Source organism: Pteronotus mesoamericanus, unplaced genomic scaffold (genome assembly GCF_021234165.1).
Source record: "Pteronotus mesoamericanus isolate MK-2021 breed Mesoamerican mustached bat unplaced genomic scaffold, CSHL_Meso_final contig_182, whole genome shotgun sequence".
Taxonomy (NCBI): Eukaryota; Metazoa; Chordata; class Mammalia; order Chiroptera; family Mormoopidae; genus Pteronotus; species Pteronotus mesoamericanus.
In genome coordinates this window covers 32130068-32153633 of record NW_026555078.1, presented here as the reverse complement: position 1 = coordinate 32153633, position 23566 = coordinate 32130068, and the positions used below count along the sequence as shown (strand labels likewise).

At 39.4% G+C, this 23566-nt stretch overlaps 1 protein-coding gene across 1 annotated transcript; it reads left to right on the top strand.

Annotated features, from left to right (window-relative positions):
- The first annotated feature begins 1375 nt into the window (after positions 1-1375).
- Positions 1376-15924, top strand: MAPK1IP1L (mitogen-activated protein kinase 1 interacting protein 1 like). Its single transcript, XM_054567537.1, has 4 exons — positions 1376-1553; positions 8483-8504; positions 9119-9826; positions 11086-15924. The coding sequence occupies exons 2-4, from the start codon at positions 8487-8489 to the stop codon at positions 11095-11097; spliced, it is 738 nt and encodes a 245-aa protein (XP_054423512.1). The 5' UTR covers positions 1376-1553; positions 8483-8486; the 3' UTR covers positions 11098-15924.
- The last annotated feature ends 7642 nt before the right edge of the window (positions 15925-23566 follow it).

Genomic DNA, 23566 nt, shown 5'->3' with positions numbered 1-23566 from the left:
TATTGGAGTGCGGGGAATATCTATGCCAGATAGCCAGATAAAGGTGAAGGTAGCAGAAGGTGAAGTTTGCATACCATAGTGCAGGTCTGACATTTGGGAAAGAAAGGGAAGGATTGGATTGTGTGGGCTTCAGACTTCAGTGCAGTTCTGAAAAAGCTAGAGGGCAGTTTTGTTTCCAAAGGTTTCCTGTAAGGGCCCACGTGGGACAGGAATGCCCTAGGGCTGGAATTCCCATCATGCTCAGTTACTGGCTGAGAGCATGGGAGAAGCTGGAAGGGGGAAGCTGTCGGTAACAACCAGGATCAGGATTAGGGTGATGTGAGGCACACACGATGGGCACAAAGTTGATTTTTGACCAAAAAATTCAATAATGAAAGTATTTTGGTGCAACATTTTAAAGTCAAAGTGCAAAAAAAGTAATTTTAAATAATGATAACGCTTTGACTGTATTACTGACTCAGGCTTCCTATGGCTCCACAAGACACTGCTGGACCACTGGCTCCTGTGAAGGCACGTTAAATAATTCACACTAGTGGTATCATTTTTCATAGACAACTGTCATCCAAAAATCTGCCTTCTCCAAACTTAGGTATTTGAGGTTCCTCTATTTTTTACTTTTTCATTTTTAATTTTTCGTTATGGGAAATAATGTGCCATGAGTCGCATACTAAGAGTTTTCGTATAAGTTTATAACGTTCATTGACCTAATAGCTAACACAAGCAGAATGTTACAAGAATATTGCATGCTTTTACATATAAAATATATACCTATTTGTATATATTTTGCACACCATATAATTATGGTATATTACTAGCTAGGAGGTTCCTTGATGTCTGGGGCCACGTGTCAATCTTTCAGGCCTAACTCGGTAAGTACTTAAAGGTGTATTAAAAAATGAATGTAGGGAAGGAGGTATTGATCAGGATAAATCTTCAAAGACAACCGTTTCTTTAGTTAACTTCCATGTCAAGCCATTCGCAAATGTCTTCCCCTTTAGCTCTCCCCGTTTTTTGTCCCGAGGGTTCAAGACTCCCCCAGTTGGACCACATCCAGAGCGCGCTTTGAGGCCTGAGCTGTCTAGAACCCGCCCTCGAGCCATTCCAGGAAATAGTTAAGCAATTTCCACCAGGCTGCCCAGAACGTCACTAGCTATAGGCGTTTCCTCTGCCTGCTGAGAACTCCGGAAAACTGGGAGCTTTCCTGTTGCCCACGAGAGAGCCGCTGGGAGACGTGGGGCGGGGCCCTGGGGCCAGGAGTAGCCACTCTGGAGAGGTCGGGCGGGCTGCAGTGCCTCTGAGGGCCTGCTGGGGGCGCGCGCGGGCCGACCGAGGGGAGGGAGGAGCGCCTGCAGGGGCGGTCGCTCGGGCTGCTGCTTCCTGTTCCGGCGCCAGGAGGAGCCGCGCGCTGTTGGTGCTGGTGCTGGTGCTGCTGCTTCCACTGCTGGTGCCGTCGTCGCCGCTGCTGTCAGTCAGGCTGCGCTTGGTTCTTCAGCCCTCGGTTTCCTTCGGTCCATCACTGCTTCTAAGCTTGCTGCGGGCTCGGATCTTGCCGGGTGAGGCTGCTTCGGCGCTAATAGGGGTCTCGAGGGGAGCAAGGGAACGCGCCCAAGCGGGAGGCGAGCGCGGTAACGGAGGTGTCTCGAGTTGCTCCTCGGGGGCTGAGCGATTTTTTCCGTACTCTTTCTCAGGGCTGCGAACTGTCCTCCCACCGCCTCCCCCATCCGTGTCGGAGGCGGGTGAGGTCGCCCCAGACGGGTTTCTCGGCGCTTGACGTCAGGCCTGGCTGGGGGGGGGCGGGGCTGGGAGCGGGATTGGCCCTTCCCCCACCCGTTGCCGGGCAGGCACGACCCGCTCCGAGGCCGGTTCGCTCCGGTTGATCCCGGCTCCCTTTGTTCATGTGGCCCTAAAGGGCCGCGAGCCGCGCGCCCCTTGGCCCCGACTTTCCTCATTCATTAAATTCTACTACCAGAGAAGAGCTAGGCCTGAATAGAGCTACTTCGAGGAATCTTTGCCTCTTGTTTTAAGATTACGCGCAGTGTGACAACATTCCGGTCATTCCTCCCTTCAGGAGTTGCTAGAAAACACGTTAGATGAATACCCATTAGAAATCACTGAGTTCTGTAATATTTCATTTTGGGGAGGGGCGGTTAGGAGCGCATATTATGAAAGATAGCTTATAAATAGATGAACCGTCGTCCTCCTTGAAAACCGAGAGTAGTGCTTGTACTATGTAAAGAGTCTAATGTTGATGCATCAAATCAAACCAGACCGAAGACATTTTTATAGCATTTCTACTAAAGAAATACTCGTACATCTGGTGATTTTAAAGGCCTGTTCTGAAAACGAACCTTCATTACAAGTGAAGGTGGTCGTCAGAAATCTTTCAGAAGTTCTTTATTCGGTAGTGTTCATTGGGCAAGAAAAACGGAAATTTTTCTTGCAGCTGGCATCCCTAGTTTGTCTCAGAAACTTGAGTTGGGCTGCGAATATTGGCGTGTTCTCTTCCTTCCTCCAGAGATCCTTAACCGAAATCCAGGGGCCCAGTGTGTTTTGGAATTCAGAAATCTCTGAATTTTATCTTTAGGTTTTTAGAAAGACGATTAAGTGCATAGACATGGCACCTCCAGCAGTGTTGGAGCAGCACCCCATACCTAATCCAGCAATTAATATTTGTGCAGCAATAGGTGTGAATTAATGGAAACTATAAATAGCCTCAGGTCAAGTTTTGCCATCCAAGAAGTTTTATGCCAAGTTGAGAACTGTTTCTCTTTCAGCAGTTTCTGAGTTGATAACTGCAGGTAAAGGTTTATGAGTCTATCATAGCCACTGTGAAAGCTAACGTGTGGAGTTTTTGCTATATGCCAGGCAGTGCCCAAGAGATTTGTTTGTAAATCTATGAGGTGGATACTATTCCTTTCTACTTCTACCTCTGAGGTTTGGAGACTTCACCTTGCCCAGAGCCAGCCAGTGAAGGGGTGTGGTTTTATCTAAGTCGGTCGTACTTTGGGCATTCACTCCTTTAACTACATGCTGTACACCTGTATACACGAGGGAAGACAGAACACTGTATCCGTAGCCCACCACTGTTTCCTAGCACTCTTGTTACAGACACTTGATTTATGAGTCCCTAAACTTAGTCTCTCAGTTACTAGCTGGTTCTTTATAGTTGAAGAAACGGAGGTTCATTCAGGAGCGCTGACACTGACTGAGGCCTTCCAACCGTGGTCTAAGGCCTTATGCTAAGACTTTTCACATCCCGCCCCTTTCTTTATTCCAACTCACCTGACCTGCCAACACTACACACAAACCCTTTTTGCCTCCCTTTTCAGTTTTGTACGAACTGCTCTCCTTTCCCTCTGGCCTGTCCCACCATCTCCTATCCATTGTACTTCCGGGCCCTGACCCTTCCTTAATTCCTGAAGGAGCTCTTTGAAGTACTTCCTTAGTGCCACCCGACTGTGAACTCCTGAAACATTCCATGCAGTGCTATTCCTTTCCCCAAAGCCCAACACACTGCCTAGCACATAATGTAGCTGAATAAATGCAGACAATATGGCTGACAAGAGGTGATTGAAAAAGTAATTTCTTTAAATTACATTTTGAAGAAATTTAAAATTTTCAAACACTTTCAAACCCCCAGTTTCTTGAGTTTCCTAAATGAAGGGTAGGTAAGAGAGCCAGTACTAAAAACTGTCATATATTTTAATTGAAATTTATATTTTCAATACAATTTCTTACCATCATCTCCCCCATACTAAACAAATCAAAGCAAAAATCCTCATTTATCTTACTACTGCTTACATGTCTGTAGTACTTCGTAGACTATTAAATATTTCTTTTAATTATCTGTGAAGTAGTAGGAGTTGTTAAACTGTTGGCAAATGAAAACATGGTCTGTGGTCAAGTTTGACTTTGTCAAGCCTCAGTTAAAAGGATTGATGTCCAGCTTTCATGGACAAAAACCTAGACTGTTTATTATTCTACCACAACGTGGTGGCCTTTGGAAACATTTCTTGTCCAGGTCAACTTTTGTAAACTTTTCTGTAATTGAATTACCATTTTTTACTCTTAAAAGTTTTGTACTCTCTTTTAAGATTACTGTTTTTGCTGCTTATAAAAATAAAGTGATTATTTTTCAGATAATGCATTGATCTTGCTATAAAGTGGTAATGAAAATTTTGGAAGGAATGGCTTTAGTTTTTTTCAGGAAGAAAAAATGAAAATCTTTCTTGATTACAAACCTTTTTTTGTTTGTTTGCCAGTTCAAGTATACATTGGCCTCACCTTACTAATTAGCATAACCCAAATGTTTTGTAATAGTTGTTCCGAAAATTTAACATTCTGCAACTCTTCTCATATTGAGACACTGATGTCTTGTGCAATTTTTTACCTTTTTATGATGAAAGTATCCCCCAAAATGTAAATTGGAATGTTTCCAATTAACATGGACACTGTTCATTCTAGGTATGAGGGGCAGGTCACTTTACTGAGCAGTGATGTACAACAGGAAGTGACCTATTTCCAATTCTTCCAGTCAGGGCTTCACTGTTTTAATAATAAGATTCTAGTATTCCTCTATATTCCAGGGTTTGTTGTTGAATTTAAAATTTTTAAATACAGAATCGTGAATCTGTTTAATAATATTAACTTATATGGCATGACTTATATTTTGATGTAATTCAATAATTAATTTTATGCACATGTGGTTTTCAAAGACTAAGAGGGAAAAGAATAATTCTGAAACAGCAAGACCATATGACATTGATTTGGTTGCTTTGTTCTCTGCTTCAGAATTAATGTGAACTTTGTTATAGAACCATTTTCTGTTTCAGAAAGGCTCACTCTGTTTGAAAAGCATGTTAGTCTTGTGTGAACTTTAACCTTTCAGTCACTGATAAAGATTCTTCAGGTGTTAGTCTTAAGAATTTATGGTTGTATGAATGACATTTTAATATAAAACAAATCTTAGCTTGGAAATGAATGGATAAGTGTATTTGTTACACATTCAAGATGTGTTTTTTCATATTCTGAATAAAAAGCAAGGTTATGGCAGTTGTGAATTAGCAGGCTTCATATTTTGTTTCTTATCATTTCTTATGATTCATAATTCATACTTAATAAAACTCTTAAGAATGCAAGGATAGTTCAATATTAAGCAATCTATGTGTAAAATTAACTAATGATGGGGTTGAAGGAGAAAAACTTAACTAGATGCCAAAAGATCTTTTTAGTGCCTTCTGTATTTTTGAACTAGTAAAATAAGAATAAATAAATATAGCAATATAGACATAAATAGAAACATCTTGAATATAATTTTTAACTAAAAAATGATTTAAACTAAAATCATTAAAATATAATTTTAACCAAAAATTTTTTTAACTAAAAAGATTCTCAAACTAAAAATGAAAATTAACTTAAACATTAGAAACATTCCCAGGAGAGTTGGGAACAAGACTTCTGTGCTTACTCTCACCATTTAACATTTCTTTGTTGTTTACGTCCTACTTGCAAAAGAGAAAAGAGGTATATATGGAAAAGAGAAGATAAAAGTACATTTTTTAAATGCCATAGTTCTCTACCTGGAAATCTCAGGGAATTAACTGAGAAACTTTCAAGAATAAAATAATTTAGTAATTCACTGCTTACAAAAGTAATATGCTAAAAATTTTAAAAACCTTTCCCATATTTGGACAACCAGTTGGAAAATACTGGGAAGTCCAAAAACTCCGTATGGTTTTTTCCATAAAATAAGATACATTTTTTTCATTTTCACCAACAACTTTCTTAATTTGGATTTTTTTTTTAATTTGGATATTTTGAATATGTTGGCTCTCGTGAGGTATAACATTGACTGTGCTCAATTAATGTCTCGATTTGATCGTTATTAACTTTAAATGGTCTGCCTGACCATGAAGCATAATCCAAGCAAGAAATCTCCAGCTTGAAACTTCGCTAACTACTTTTAACACGTTCAGTCAGTCACAGCACCTTCTCCATATACTCCACAAATCTTCTTGCGTTTCAGTTGCATTTTTACCTTTCTTGAAATAATAAAGCATAATAGTCTGAAAATGTTGCATATTTTCTTTTATCTTCATTATTAAAATGGCTACACAAAAATCCATTCATTTGGATGTTTTGAGTTTTTTTTTTAATGCACACTGATAAGACAGTATAATCTAACAAAATTGTTTCGAATGAAGTTAAAGACAACTAAACTGAAGTTAAAGACAACTAAGCGCTACTAGAGCCATCTTACAGAAAAAAACAAATGAACTTTTTTGCCAGCCCAGTACAATGAAAAAAAAGCCAATTTTATAACCACAAGAAAAAGTTACCAGTTAGAAATCTGTCTCACAAGAAATGTGTAGGAGACATGATTTTTTAAAACTACTGAGTGATAATAAGTGACACTTACAGGAACTAGGAAGACATACTTTGTTCTTGAATGAGAAGACTTAATATTTTAAATATATAATACTCATATGTCCCCTAAATTAAGCTGTAAATTTAATGCAGTTACAACCAGAACACTAACAGATCTTTTTAGAATTTTTTTTTTCTTTAACAAAATGAACTAGAAAGGGTAAGCATGAGAATATTCAGGAAAATCTGAAAAAAAGAGCAGTGATGTGGCCCTGGCCACATAGCTCAGTTAGTTAGAGCATCGTTCAGTACGCCAAGGTTGTGGGTTTGACCTCTGGTTGGTGCACATATAAGAGCCAACCAGTGAATACGTAAATAAGTGGAACAACAAATTGATGTTATTTTCTTTCCCTCTCTCTCTAAAATCAGTCAGTAAACATTTTTTAAAAAGAACAGTAATAGAAGGGCAGCTCATTAAAATTTATTAAAAGTTAAAGCTGCCATAATTAAGGTAGAATTTTATGGTGGGGATCAGTAGGAAAAAAGTCCACAGTGCCATTTGGGAGTGATGGTGGCCTGATGGTAAAGAGGCTTGGCTCTGAAATCAGACTGCACCTGGGTTTGAATCCCTTCTCTCCTGGTCACTAGCTATGTGACCTTAAGCAGGTCAGCTTGGTAAGCCTCCTTTTCTTCAGCTGTAGGCTAGGGATGGTAATAAAATTTACATTTGTAGGGCTCGGGACTGTTAAATGAGATAATGCACTTAGCATCTTGCCTGTTCCATGGGTGTTCAATAAACAGTTGTTAATAGCAGTAGAATGTATTAAAGGTAGCTTGTTAAATCATTTGTGAAAAGGTAGATTATCCAGTAATAAATATTTGGAAGAACAAAAAGTTTAAACAAGTTAATCTATAAAAATCCTATACGAAAGCATAGGTAAATTTTTTTAAACTTGGAGTAGTAGGCAAGGCCTTTGTAAAACAGAAGCTACATGTAGTTTGGAAAGATTGTTAAGTTTGACTACACAAAACTATAAAACCATTTATAGTGCCTAAAAATACCTTTTACAGGATCTAGATATAAAAGGAACTTGGGGGAAATTTTTTTAGTCTTAAATATATGACAGAGCTAGCTAATGTCCTTACTATCTTACAAAGCTTTTTTTTCCCAAAAGATGTGTGCTACTAAGTAGTAAAATTATCAAAAGCAAAGGAGTACATATTGTCTTCTATTTATAAGAAGTCAAAGAACAAGCAAAAAACTAAGAAAGTGATTGCTGGGTGGGAGGGGGAGTTGATTAGAAAGGAGCATAAGTAAACCTGGAGTAAGGGAACTGTTCTGTATCTTGACACATACAGTTGTCAGAGCTTGTTGGCCTAACGCTTATGATCCATCATTTTATTAAGTGTTAATTTACTTTAACTGAAAAAATTGATAAAAGTGGCCCAAAGACATGAACAAATTTACAGAGAAATATAAATGAGGTATTACATTTAAAAGGTACTCTACTTAAATCTAAGTTAAAGAAAGATGCCAATTTTTCATTGCTTCTCAGCCTTTTGGCTAAGATCAAGTGCAAAACAAGAGGCCAATTTTTAATCTACCATAATTAAATACGATTTATAAATTTAATAATACCCAGTAGTGAAGAGGAGTTAGAAGGAAAAGATAGGCAGTGGAAATTGGCAAGGGACTTTTAAATTGGCGTGGACTTTTGAGATGGAATTTAAATAACTACCTGTTGACTGAGAATTTTACTTCTAGTATTTTTCCCTGGTAATAGACTCATGAGTGAGCAAAGATGTGTTCAGATATGTTCGCCCTATTGTTGTTTCAAACAACGCAAAAGGCAAACAGATATAAACTGCCACCAAAATTAGCATGTAAACCTAAATTATGAATCACTTTTGTATATTGTGCAGCCAGCAAAAAGGGATGAAGTTGATAGAGCTATCTGAACTGTTATGGAAATGTTTCCTATATAAAGAAAAACACTTTACATAAATGATTAAGATTCCATTTAAGTAAAAAATAAAGAATATGTAAGAAATAGTAAACACTGGTTTTGAAATATTACTTCTTCCTTTCTTCCTTTCTTTCTGTTTTTGTTTTTAGGAAAATGTCTGATGAATTTTCGGTAAGTCAATGCATTTATTCTTTATAAGTTTTTTTATCTGTTAAGAAAACAACATAGTTTTAACAGTGGGCCATAGTCTTTCAATTTGAAAGAGATGCTTTCTGTGATTCTTGGGCTTTGGTGGGGGCGGCATGTGATTTTGGTAGGTTATTTGCCTTAATTTACTTACACAAATAATTTGAAAATATATTTTGAAGTATTACTTCTGTTGTTTCAACCTCATATATTTAATAATAGTCAATGTTCATCGAAAATTAAATATCAGGCACTGTGCTAACTGCATTACATAAATTATTTAAGCCTCAAGTTAACCCTAAAACTGTTTTCTGAAAATGAGGAAGCTAAAGCTCAGAGAAAATACGTAACTTGTTTGAGGTAAAGCCAGGATTCAGACTCACGATATGTTAATTAGTCGCATTTAGAAAACTTCAGCTTCTCTGAGGAATTTGCATTGTAAGGTTGATATTCAAGGTAACCCCTCAGGTTTTGTATTAAATGAATTGTTTTTACACTGAATGGCTTGGCTTCGGAAGATGTTATAGAGGTTTATAATCCTGTTTGGCGTGACTTATTCCTTAATAAGATTGGTGAGACATGCCTTTTTTGTATTCCAGTTGGCAGATGCGCTACCTGACCACTCCCCTGCCAAAACCTCCGCTGTGAGCAATACAAAGCCTGGCCAACCTCCTCAAGGCTGGCCAGGTTCCAGCCCTTGGAATAACCCAAGTGCTCCACCTTCTGTGCCATCTGGACTCCCACCAAGTGCAACACCCTCCACTGTGCCTTTCGGACCAGCACCAACAGGAATGTATCCCTCTGTGCCTCCCACTGGACCGCCTCCAGGACCCCCGGCACCCTTTCCTCCTTCTGGACCATCATGCCCCCCACCTGGTGGTCCTTACCCAGCCCCAACTGTGCCAGGCCCTGGCCCCACGGGGCCATATCCTACACCAAATATGCCCTTTCCAGAGCTTCCACGACCATATGGTGCACCCACTGATCCAGGTGCAGCTGGTCCGTTAGGTCCATGGGGATCCATGTCTTCTGGACCTTGGGCACCGGGAATGGGAGGGCAGTATCCTACCCCTAATATGCCATATCCATCTCCAGGGCCATATCCTGCACCTCCCCCTCCCCAAGCACCAGGAGCAGCACCACCTGTTCCATGGGGCACTGTTCCACCAGGAGCCTGGGGACCACCAGCACCATATCCTGCCCCTGCAGGATCCTATCCCACACCAGGACTCTACCCCACTCCCAATAATCCTTTTCAAGTGCCTTCAGGACCTTCTGGTGCTCCACCAATGCCTGGTGGTCCCCATGTGAGTGTTTAATTTGTTACTTAACATGCACTAATAGTCACATAAGCACAACTAAAAGAGTATTTGTATCCAGTTTGGGATAGTAGATTAGAAAGCTTTTAAAGTTTTCTAAAAGAAGGTGTATGTGTGTGTGCATGTGTGTGTGTGGAGAGTAAATTTGAAATTTCCGGTAAAACATTTAAGAGGATGAAGACCCCAAGTTACATACTCCCAGTATTAAAAATAGAAAGAATTTCCCAAAGATCCCCAAAGACTTTGTAATGTTGTAAGGAATGTCCTCAACAGCATCCTTGAGGTAAATGCAGAGGTGCATTACACTGAACTTTTTAAAAGCATTTCTGAATAATGTTTTATAGCATCACACGAAAACACAGTAGTGTTAATCTCTGCCTGTCTGGCTTGATAATAGAGGTCTTCCCCCCCTCCCCCGCCCCGCCCCGTTACAGTTGAAATTCACTATTTATTTCAGGCATACTCATTTTTTGTACTGTAATTTATTAACAAAAACTTGAAAATGAGTCGTTTCACATTTTTTTAGGAAGCTGTAGGTGATTAATCAGTGATGTGTTACAGTTTATTTTTGTATAACATTGATACACAAATTTTATTCTAACAGAGACCAAAGAGATGGTTACTAGAGATAGATTTTTAGAGCATCCAGAGCAGTGAACAGTAACACTGCCTGTCTTTCATGCAGTGCTCCATAGTGGTTTTTTAGCCGAGATTTTGTTAGATTCTCAGCAGCATTCAGCTCAGTAGTCTACCGCTGTTCTAAATTATCGGTTACGTGTAATGCTTTATGCTTTATGCTTTACCGTCTGTCAGCCGAACTGGAATAGGGCTGACATCTTAGTTGAAGACCCTGTCTTGGGCAAATGACCAAATAGAAAAGTGCCCCACTTCTCCCATGACGTAAGCCGAGAAAGTATTCAAATGCAGTCACAATTCCCCTTGAGAGAAAAAATATCTATCTACTCTCAACAAAATAACTAATCAGATCTCCAACTAGATTAACCAAACATCCACCTCAAAAGTAAAGGAAGAAAATCTTAATGAAATGCCCCAAAGTATCCTTTCATTAGTGTAACTTCTTGCTCTATATACATTGTTTTTTAAAATTGTTTTTGTAAATTGTATGCCAAAATAGGTGAGATGACTTGCTGTTTAGATTTATTAAGCAATAAGTTTAAACCACAGCCAGGAGTTAATAAACTCCATTTACAAAATCTAGAAGTTTACTTTTTTTTTTTCTATTGCAGTCTTACCATTAAGTTAATGGATGAAGAGATGACGCTTTGCTTTTTGAAGTACATATATATGCACATGAATGCATATATAAAAATTGCTGGTTTCACTATTAGAGGGCATTCATGAAAGAACAACTCTTGCACCTCTCAGAAGATATCTGCCTCTTGTACTTGGATGTATAATATATCAGATGGATACAATCAGATAAAAATGTAAAAGTAAATCATTAAAATGTGATTTTTATTCAGCTTTTATGGAAAGTTAAAATAAGTATATTGAATAGCTCTTTGATATAATTTGTTTAAAACAAATTTTGGATTTGTTTAAATTATGTAACTACACTCTTAAAAATCTAGGATGTTGTGGATTATTGATAGAATCTGCAACCTCATTGGCAAATCATTTCAAGTATTTTTCTATAATCACTTTTTCCCTGAATAAACACACTTTGAAGATACTCACAATGTCATAATTTAAACAAATGATGCTTCTCAACATCTTGAGCTGCTCTATCTATAGAATAAATAAACCTAGTCCTCTTGAGGTTATGTTTTGAATATACATTTTTAAACTGGCAGTAATTATTGTCAGATGTTGAGTTTATTAGGCAGTGTTCATTTTTATCCTTGAGAATTTAGTAAGAACTTGCATTTTGAGTTCCACCTGATTTGTTTTACTTTTAGCCAAATGGGTCAAACGGCTCCAAAATCTGCCATTTATGGAAACTTTTCTTCTTAATGCAGGTCAACATATATGTAAATTATGCTCTTAGAGAATTGGTGATCTCTGTATTGCTTTAGAATAGATGAGATGTCCATATTGCTTTGGGAAGAGCTCAAGGAAGGAAATAATTCTCTCCTTTGTCTTGAACCTCAGACTAGAGGGAACCTTGGGAGTTGCTTTGCAGTGACAAGTAATTTGCCTTCCCACAAAACACTCTTCCACCCAGACCTTTCCTTGTAGCCTCTTCTCCTTCAGTTCTTTAGGAGCACATCCCTTAATTCCTCCCTGATACGGAAAACTGGCACACTCTAGGGGTCTGTCATAAACACATATAGCAGTTAATGCTTAGAGAACCTTAGTCACACAGGCATGACTGTTCTCTTTGTGCAAGTGTGATGAAAATAATGTATCTGTCTTTCAGAGTCTGGTTAAGCTATGTCATTGTCTCTTGCATAGTTTCCTGGATTTGTTTGTAGAGTGCTTATGGCTGACAGTTCAGTTCTGTAGTTGTTGACAGGTAAATAGGTAGAATTAGTGCCATCCTTAAAAATTATCCTCTAACACTGAAAATAATAAAGTGTAGATCTCTGCAATTGAGTTTAAAGAAGTGTGATTGTATTACTTAAATAAGTGTTGTTTGTAGCCACCAAAATAGTCCGAGTAGTTTTTTGGCACCTTATCTTTAAATCAGATTCTTAATTTTGGGATAGAACTGACTGTGTTATTTGTGGAATAACATTTTGAAACTTTTAATATATCCATTGGGTTACTAAAATGTATTGTGAATTTCTTTACCAGTATAGGACAGATTTATGCTAGAGCTGTTGTTTTTGCTTAGAATTAAAGTATTTAGTAGTTTATTTCTCCTATAGTTGAAATGTCAAGAATGCCAAATGCTGCCAATGTAATGGTTTGATAGCTACCTCCTTTTAAGAAAGCAAGATGATTACCTTTGGGAAGAACATTCAGTGTTTCAGCCTCCCTTTTAAGTAGGTGATAGAGTCAAGCTTCCAGAATTGAATTTGTTTAGATATTTTCAGACTGGTGAATGTTGTTAGACAGTTCTTACATAGTGGCACAAGTAGTCTTCTTATCTTTCACTTACTTGCAAGTCCAAGTGGCAGCTATGTACAACACTTTTGATATCTGTTGTCAAAGTAGCCTTCGATTTACAAGGCAGGTAGCCATAGAAGGCAGTATCCTAAATCGTCAGTATCATGTCAGCTAACTTTGGAGGCATAAGATGATAGGAAGAGTGAGATGGCAGCAAAGATATCTCCGTATAGCTATTGTGATTGTCCTGCATTAGGATAAGTTAACACCTCCTGCCTTAGCTGTATGTGATATTTAATGTAACACTAGAAAGGATAATGTTTGACTAAAGGAGGAAGAGGTAGCAAGTTTGGGAGTCTGTAATTGAGGAGCCCATTTATTATCAGAGAAAATCTTTTGCTAAAGGATTTGAAGGACCATGAACACGAGATTTGAAATTACTATTCCCAATAAGTGTATTAACTTTGCTAGTGACTCATATTGCTTGGTGTGCCCTAGACAATACTGCTGTTTTAACCTTAGCTTTTCAAGGACTTTCCAAAATATATTTGGGATTTTTCTTTTTTTAACAGAAGAGTAGAAATCAAAGGGAACAGAATTTGCATTTATATTTGCAATTCTTTAGAATATCATTTCTCAAAGCAGGGGAGAGGTGTCTCAATTCTTGAGAATACTCTGGGCAAAAAGTGTTTTTAGGTTCAGGATGGAGTTAAGAAAATAAGTCTCAGTGGAGGAATAATGGAATGGGAGAAGCATCTAAGGAACATTTCTTTTCTCTTTACAAGGGAATAATTTGCTTCCAAAATAAGTCATGCTAGGCTAAGATGCATTTATGGAGACTGTGCTTGTTACCAGGTATGTTTGGTCTTAAAGGAATATAAAGTATGGAATAAGCTGGTATTTGGACTTAAGAGCAAGAGTTTTAAAATAAATTCAATGGAGATAGTTGAGATATGTTGAGGAATAGTATCTTTGGCATTTGAATGGTAGACTTTGAAATGTTGAGCCTAAAAATGACAAACGCAAATTTAAAATGTAGATCTTACATTCACACACTCGGTTCTCAAGAATCAAGGTTCTTTAAAGGAATTTATAAAGTACCTTGGCTTGTCTTTACTGGGCGCAGCCTGACACCTTTCCATGTTTGAGAATGGCTGTTTACAGCTCTGACTCCATAGCCCTGTTTTGTTTAAGGTTATATATTGATTATTCAGGAACAGACAAGACTTTTTAAAAATTACCAAAGGCCTCCTTCTTTCCTTGTCCATTTTACTGTTCATTGTTTTCAGTAGGATAGTAATAGGGCAGAGAAGAAAAGGGGTGAATTTTTGGCCTTGGTCTATCACACCACTACAATGGAATATTGGAATATTTTCTAGGAAAAAAAAATATGCCCATGATATTTTACCTCATAAATAATTAGTGCTACCTGTTGTACTCAGATGTACAGCTTTTGAAACTGTAAATGGACATAGCTCTACTCAAAGTTTCAATAAAAATACTGTGCCTAGTTTGCATATCAATCAGTTGCCTACATCTTTAAATGATTAGTGCCATGTCTTCCTCACCCTGAGTAATCTAGTGCTAGCTTTATTAAAATGCCATGGTTATAAACCCTGGGACTTAAACCTAAGCACAGACCTTCCAGTGTTAACGTTTTTGAAAAGCAGAAGGCTAAATTCAGATGAATCACACTGATACACTGTGCTATGCATAGAAAGTGGTGGGTGGCTTTCAGGGAGGACTATAATTTAATCCTAATAGAGCAATATTTAGTATGAAGACACTGTTCTTTTTATTTTCAGAATTCTGCCAAGTAAAACAAAAATTGCCAATAAAATAATCAGTATTAAAGAAATGCCATGCAAGTTCTGACTGTAGAATATTTCTGAGAACTGCATTCATTCAACAGACACCTAAATGTCTGTGATCCAGGTGCTTTGCCAGATGCAAGAGATACAGAGATGAAAGAGAATGCCTGTCCTTGAGAGGTTTATAGTCTAGGGATGGCATTACAGAATTCATTAGTGTACCCATTATTAGTTTAACCTAGATAAACATTTTGGTATTCCTGCTGGTGGACATTATAGACCAGCCTTCTGGCATTTAAAGAGCAAAGTATGCTATAACTTTTTATTTTAAGTAATAAATTATGTTTTCTAAGGTTATAGTCTTGTCAGTGTGGCTTTTCAAGCATGCAGAGCAATGGGATGTTTTTCCTCTTCTCCCCTGGATAAAGGCACTTTCACTGCCGGTCACTGATAGCGGATACTGATTTGTTGCCATTAAGTAAACTTGACTTCTTTGTGCTCTATAAAGGTTTTTTGTATTTTTTCTTGATACTGTTACTTTTTCATTGACTTAATGACAAATTTAATGTATGTAATTGTCTATGCATTTTAAGTTAAACTGCCTAAAATGTGATTTGAGACATATACATTTGTTTGTATTATGAACTATAAACAATCTGTTTGAGACTTTAGGTTTTATCACCTGCTGCTGTATTTGTAAACAAAGACAAATGTCGCTTTAAGAAGTAATTATAATTAGGAATAGTCTATGGGTGTGAAACTTGATATTTTTTAAGATAAACTTGTTTGCTTTTGTGTATTATACCTGAAAACTTTTCTTAAAATGTATTTTCATGGTTTCACAGTTTTTCCACATATTTTATTCTTTAAGCCCAGTTCTGGGCTTCCCTGAACAAATCCATAGCCTAATTAACGCAAATTTGTGGACATAAAGAAAAAGACAAGGACCTGAGACACCCTCTATTGTGTGTGACCTGCATTCACTGAGGCATTTCTATAGGCTGTCTGGGAACAAACCAGATTCTACACACCTTCTTTCAGCCACATGTTGTGCCCAATGTGAGGATTTCCTCCTCTCCCTTCAGGGCTAAGCTATTTTTTTGTAACCAGGTTATCAGTATGTTATACAAAGTTAGGGAGCCTTTCCTATCTGCCTCTGCTGCCACCACTCCTGCTGGAAGACAGTTCTGCTCTTGCCATAATTGTTACGCCATTAATGAGGACCACATTGTTAAATTTGGTAGTTGGCCGTTTTCTTTCCATAGTGGGGTTACTAGCCTTTCTTAACCCCAGTGTGAAGGGGGCTGTGAATGAATAATTTGTAGCACATTCTACTTTGGGAAGGGAGTTCTGCTTTTTACCTTATAATTGAACAGAGTGCAACTATAAATTTTTAAATTGCATTTGGTGTCTTACTTCCTATGTACTAGAAGTACCCCCTAAAACAGAGCTGTTAAAAATAAGACCATTCTGGAGCAGGGCAGCTTCCCCATCCCCGTGGGAAATGACATTACCTTAACAAATATGCCCTTTCCTGGTTAAGTTGACCCAAGCAGATTCTTTTTTTACCACCATAGTAAAACTTAGCGCCAATCCTTTTGCAACATATCTCTAATGCAATATAGAATCCTGACTATTAGCTAACTTATTTTAAAGATGACAGTGCAGTAGAGTTAATAGAAGAGAATTTAGGCTATCCCACAGTTTATTTCTATAGCATTTTAACGTTATTCTCATTTGACCAGGTTTTTATGTTGTTGCATTAGACAATGTTTTGTGCTGTGGAGGCAAGGTAGAGCTTCCTCTCTGCTTCATGCTTCCACTACAGCAATTCCATCCTTCCACCTGATGTATTTTACCTACTGTATTAGTTAACTCGGGCTGCCATAACAAACTATCAGACTGGGTGGCTTAAGAGCATTTGATTTCTCAGTTGCAGAGGCTGAGAAGTCCGAGGCACTGACCAACTTGGTCCCCCTGTGAGGGCGCTTCCTGGTGTGCAGGTGGCCATCTTCTCTTGGTGTCCTTACCTGGTGAAAAGAGCCGGCCCTCTGGTGCCTCTTAAGGGCACTAATCCCATCAGGAAGGCCCTGCCCTCATGACCTTTTCTAACCTAATTGCCTCCCAAAGGCCCCATCTCCCAGTCCCATCACATTGTGGGTTAGGGCTTCAATACATGTATTTGATGGAGGTACACAATTTGCTACATAGACCTTGAAGATAACTTGTCTGGAGGGACAAAAAAGCTTTGTTGATTTAAAAACTTAATAGATGACCAAGTCTCCTAATGGAGATTTGCTGAAATCATAACCACAGACTCAAGGAGAATGGAATCTCAGGCCATCTAGAATTCTAAGCAACACTTAAGGTGTTGGTGTCACATATGAAATGAGAAAATTTAGCATTACGTTTTTGCTGTGGTCATGTTTTATGTTGGACATCTTTAAATGGTCATTTAGACTAGCATTCTTTAAAGCATACACTAAAAAGATACTCTCTTTTTTTCCTAAAAGAAAAGAGGAAAACTTTAAAGACGTTGAGTAAATTCCCATGGCCATACTACATAAATGATGGCACCAGCTTTTTAGTCATAAATATTTAGGGTTTTTCCACTAGATTATGTTTTGTCCAAGCATCCAATATCCTTTTTATGCAGTTCCTTGACTACCAGTCTAGACCCTTCTGTCTTCCCCAAGACATCCGACTTGTTCTTTTCCTTTTAAGATGCCACTGAGTCAGTTCCAAAGCTATGGGAAAGCTTTCCTAAGATAACACTCAACTAGTTAAATTCTGAAAGAGACCAAGTTAAATGGAGCTTCATGTATTTTCCTAATTCTTACACAGCTTCCCTTCCTGGCAGCTAATGAGAGCTCTTAGGTACACTTTACATAATCTCAATTCTCAACACACCAGCCTTTGAGGTGCAATCTAGGAGGAAACAGGAATAAGTCTAGTTGACACTACTTAAGAAGAGAGTCTCAGTTAAGCCTCCCAACAAAGCTCTAAGACAAGGACAGTTCTTACCCCCATTTAATAGATGAAGCTAAGGCTAAGAAGTCTGACCACACCTGGGTTAGATGTGGAACAGAATCCTAGGTGAACTGGTATTAAAGCTTTTACTTTGAACCACTACACTATAGAATGGTACTCTGAGAACAGGTTCTCCATGTTGCAAGTGTCTGCCATGGTGCTGTAGTTATGCTTCCAGAATTGGACACCTTGAAGGTCAAATACATCTAGCATTTATTGAATGTTTTGTAGCACATTTTCACACGTTTTGTCACTGAATGGATTTCATTGGATATTCACTTTAAATAGTGTTTATGTTTGAAATACGTATCCTTACTGTTTAGTGAATCAGCAATTCTTAAACTGCTAAGAACTTAGGTATATCTTCATAAAGGCAAATAATGTTTAAAGTGGTAGCAGTTAAGAGTAGATTTAAGATGGATGCGAGAATTGTTGCAAAAGCTGCTGAATGATCAGACCACTAGTTCCTGTCCTACCATTCACTGAAGACATGATGAGTATGCAGCTGCCCCACAGTGGAAAGGGCTCCGAAAGGCTGTTGGAGTGGCTGAGACAGAAGAGGTCTCTGTTAAGCAGTGGATGAGCAGCCAAGATGTACATGAACTGTGCAGAGGGTGGGAGAGTCCGAGGGAGTTTCTGCCAAGTATGGCCTGACAGTTCCTTTTTAAACGTTCCAATGCAGGACATGCTAAATTAAAACATCTCAACTGTTGCTTAGTTACTGCAACATGAAAATCCTAAGTACTATACTTAATGAATACCTGGATCCCTTGAATATCCAAAGATATCTTTACAAAAAAAGACCAAAGTACATGACTAATAATCAGAACTCATACTTTGGCTTTTTACAGAAGCGATATGAAGACTATACAACAGTAATATGAACTAGGAAGAACCTCTATACAAACCTCATGAGATTTCTTATCTGAAAAGTGAATCCGTAATAGAAAAACGATTCTAGAAGGCAGCTCGTCATGGTTCAGGGAATAAACACAATTGCTGGGAATCTAGGGGGCAGAGGTTTCTTTAAATTTATTGAGTTTATTGGGGTGATACTGGTTAATAAAATTACATAGACTTCAGGTGTACACTTCCATAATACATCATCACTGTGTTGTATTGTGTGTGTACCACCTAGGGGGAAAAGCTTTTAGCCTTGAGCTTAGCTCTGCCACACGATTTAGTGCAATTGACTAGATTCCTGTCCTCATTTACCTTATGGGTAAAACATACTATTGCTCAAAGCACGGGGGGTGGGGGTGGCAGGGAGGCGGGAATGGAACATTCTCACTAGACAAAGAGATCTATTTGATGTATTAGCATAACTAAAAGAATGCACATGTAATTATATCTATATGAACGTCCCTTTTCGGGTTGTCAAGTTTGAGGGCTAAGAGTTACATGGTGATGATGCATTAACATTTATTGAACACCAAGGTTGCACTGTAAATGGTCATTTTCCATTTTGCCTGAAACAATTCTCGTTTATGTTGTCCAGGAGTAATTACTACTAGTGCGCCCCATGCATTCTTAACGGTGTCCTGGTTGGATAAATTACAAGGTTATAACTATAACAGAAAAAGAATACAAATTAAGATCTGTGCCTTATTTCCTGAGATAAGAATCTAATCCTAAAATCACGTTTTAGCGTAGAAGTTAACCTTTGATCCACACATATTATTTAGGGTGCTACTTACACTGCATCTTCTGAAGGTGAAGAAAAGTATCCAAGTCAGTTAATTGCAGCCACATCGACTTCAGCAAATCCCAAAAGCAAGAAGGGACCACATTCCATTCATAGGACAGGAAGCCAAACTTGTTAGAGACGCTAGACAGAGAAAGAGAGATGGGAATAAGGTTTCCTAGTTTTCTGGGCATCTCTCCAACAGTTTCTGCCTCATGGCCTGTCCTTCCCCCCCCCCCCCCCGCCCCCACCATTGTGAAAGCAATTTCCCTTCTAAGTTCCAAGTTATTTCCTAATTTAATCCTCATAAACTGAGTAGCACTAAAATGATGTCCAGGTTTGTTTTGGGGAGGATCTTTTAACTGCTGCATGCAAACATCACCAAATCTGTCATAGAATTGCATTTCATTTCCTCCAGACCTGGGCTGACATGAGGTTCTAAATCACAGTAACGAGGGTCAGGAGAAGACAGTGAAATTATTTCATAGGGTACGTTAGTGGCAGGGAGTAAGTGATGAAAACTTGTTAAACCGCTTCAGAAATATCTACTGGCTGAAATAATAGTTCTGCATTTTTTGGTGTTTAGGACACATTTTTTAATACTAGAACCTGTAGCTCTCCAGGTAAGCATTAAGTGCTTCACGAGTTAGCACGCTGGTACTCATCAGGTTGTTTAAGTAGAATGCCCACAGCCATGACCAAGTTCTTGCATGTTCAGGAAACACTTTTTCTTTGGTGCTGGCTTAATGGGCTACTCCCCCTTCCCTCCTGCAGGTTAATCCTGCTCTTCGCCATCTGTAGCACCCCCTCAGCTTGACATTCTGACAGCCATTGCATAAAAGTACATCCCCGACTGGTGAAAATTAGTTTTGCACATTGACCACAATTTCGTGACACATCTGTTCTCAGCACACTATTACACTGCAGTGACAGTGAAGTTAGGATTGGAAACGGCTCACTGAAAATATCCGTTGGAATAGAAAGTGAAACCTCAAAATGCCTCAAGTGTGAGTGTCATCTGCTGTTAGCACCTTTCATAACAAAGGACACTGGAATCACATCTGACTTATTCATCAGAAAATCATCACTCTCGGACATCTCATACTCTTGTATAATGAAAAGCACATTGGCATTACAGGATGGGGGCTGAGAGAGGGATGCAATTGATGAGGGAGACGTGAAGAACTTGATAGAGTCTGATAGTATTCTGTCAAGGCGGGTGATGGCTATGCATGAGTATTCCTTGTATTTATTTAGCTCCAAAGATATGTAATACTCGTATGTGTAATTTACATATTTCTTAAAGCATATGGAATCTGAGCACCGAATACTGAAAAAAAAAAAACCAGCCAGTTTTTTTTTTCAGAGTTTCAGCCAGACTCTGAGAATAGACGGACTACTTCAATAGTGACTGATTCCCAAGACATGTAACCGTAGTGTGAGGTCATGCCTAGGGCTAGCGTGTCCCCTTTATGCTAAAACTGAAGCTCTCACCCTGACTCATGTGGTTCAGTGGGCTGGGCGTTGTCCTGCAAACTGAAATGTCACAGGTTCAATTCCCAGTCAGGGCACTTGCCTGATTTGTGAGCAAGGTCCCCAGCTCGGGGCATGTGAGAGGCAATCAATGTTTCTCACACATCGATGTTTCTCTTCTCCCTCCCATTCTCTCTAAAAATAAATAAAATTTTAAAAAATAAATAAAACTGAAGCTCTCAATTGCTTTTGGAAATAGATGGTTGTCATTAAGAGCACACAAGCATAAAGGGTCTGCGCAGTGGACCGCTGAGTCTAATGTGGAGTCTGACAGCGGCACCAAGAGACTTTTTGTGAAAGAGTTGCAGCACAAACCCAGCGTGCCAAACCCAGCGTGCCAAACCCAGCACTAGGCCAATGCAGAGGGGACCGTAAAGCTGTCCCTTGTGTAAGACATTGTGTTGGACCAGCACAGAGGGAGTCAGGATACATTGAGCCCCACAAACACAGGAGGCAACAATAGGGATGATGCATTTCGTGGTGATATTAAGAAAGAGTGAGGTTCAAGTGAGGTTTGAGGTGGAGTTGTACAGTGGTAAAGAGCACAGGTTCCAGAACCCGACCAGCTACGCTTACCACTCACTAGATGCAGGTGGAACAAAAGTAGGTTTACAGTTCCGATGGAAAATAATACAATAATTAATAATAATAAAAGAATAAACTCTTTCACATACAACTGAAAACCTACCTTTGGTGAGTCACTTAACCTTTTCATGCCTTCATTTATTCCTCTGTAAAATGTGGATAACAGTAATTCCTAACTTCATACGGTTTTGAGAATTAAATGAAATACTCCATGTAAAGTGCTCAGTGTTTGACACTATAAGCACTCAACAGAAGTGAGCTATGGGACCTGTAAGGCATCCTGCGAGGTGTTGGAGCTACAAGCGTATTTGTTGGTCTAGCACAGGACAGAGAAGAGTGAGCAGGCCACAACTGCTCCTACTCAATCTTAGTGGCTGATGCTGTGTAAACCATGCAGAATCTACATCACAAGAGATGCAAACTGCACAGAGGAGGATCCTCTCCCCAACCAGAGGGTAAATAGCTTCAGTCACCTTACTCAGGAAAATAGATAGCAGGAATCCAATTAGTACCTCGTGCCAACCACACTCAAGGACAGATGAAGTTGGAATAAATCTCGTTTAGGCACAACAGCATGAAGCTGATGGATATCCTATTGAGAGCCTCTTCGAAGACCTCCCTAAACTGCCAGCCTTTAAAAGCCTCAAGAGGAAGGACCCCAGGGCGCTCTCCCTCCTGGGAGCACACCCGCACCTTTCCTCCCCCTTCTTTCTCAGGCATGCTTTTTTTTTCTCCTAAATACTAATGGTCGCCCCGAGACTTGCAATCAGGGAGCAAAGGGCAGCGATGGCTCATCGCAGGCTCAACCCCTGAACCTGTCTCCAAGGCCCCCTTTTGTCTCACTTCTCAGTGAGTTGACCACAGTCTGTTACCTGGTCTCTCTCCTGCTGCTCCTAAGCCCTTCCCCATTTCACTGTCTCCAGTTTCAATAAACATACTCTCAAAATTAAAGAGAGAATAAAATGAGCAGGCCACTTTCATCCGGGGTGATGTTTCTGATGCAGAAGGCACCGGTTACTCTGAGAACACCCAAGGAGCACCAGGTAGTTAAACAACTACCATGTTTTGAGCGCTAGCAATGACCATGCAGTGTCCTAAGGGGTTTAAACACATTATCTCATTGGGTCCTTGCAACAGTTTCAAGCCATGGGTAAAACTCAAAGGCAGAGCCCGTTCTTTCTCCTTTACTTCTATGCAGGTCTCTGTTGGTGCTTCAAAGTACCTTGCCCTTCAGAAAAGGTCCTGTCTTGCAGAGTGTGCAAGAGGGAGACTGTCCTCATCTCCAGCTACTTTGACCCGAGCCATAGTTTCCTGCATCCGTACCTTGTTTGAAAGCAATTGACTTTGGAGGTGGGCTAAGGACATCTCAGACCCCAGGCATGGGTATGTGAATGAGTTTGGGGGAAGAGGTGAGAGGCAGGCAAGTGCTCTGGGAAGGAACTGATTGAAGCAGTTGAGTGCGACTATTGTACCTCTGAGCAGCCACGTTCCCAGCATTCCAGAGAACAGCCGCACACTGACAGCTTTCCGTGCGTCGTCCCAGTGACGCCAGCAGCACATACCTGCAAGCATAACTTGCCTCATGGCTGCCCGCAGCTGCACCATTCCTTCTTACTGGGTTTTGGGAGTACACATGAGCTATTCATTATAGAGTCTCAGACCCACTAAGAAGTCTGAAAACCTCATTTTTCTTAAATTAAGTTTTATTGAAGTAACTTGTTAGTAACACCATATAAATTTCAGGTGTACAACATTGTAATTTGGTATCTGTATACTCTATTGCATGCTCACCATCTGAGGTCTAGTTTCCATGTATTTGACCCCCGTTTATCCACTTTGCCCTCCCGCATGCCCCCGAACACCTCGTATTTAAAAGGAGAGCACTGCTTTTCCTGGGCTCCTTTGCTCCGTGACATGAGAAACTTTAGCCTATATACAGTGATGTCAACTATTCTGATCAGGGAATAGATAACAAAGGTATTTCTTGGAATGAGTTTGGGAGGATCGGAATGTTGGACAAAGGGAAATCAGAAAACTTAAATGTAGGACAAAGAAAGGACAGCTCTATATTAA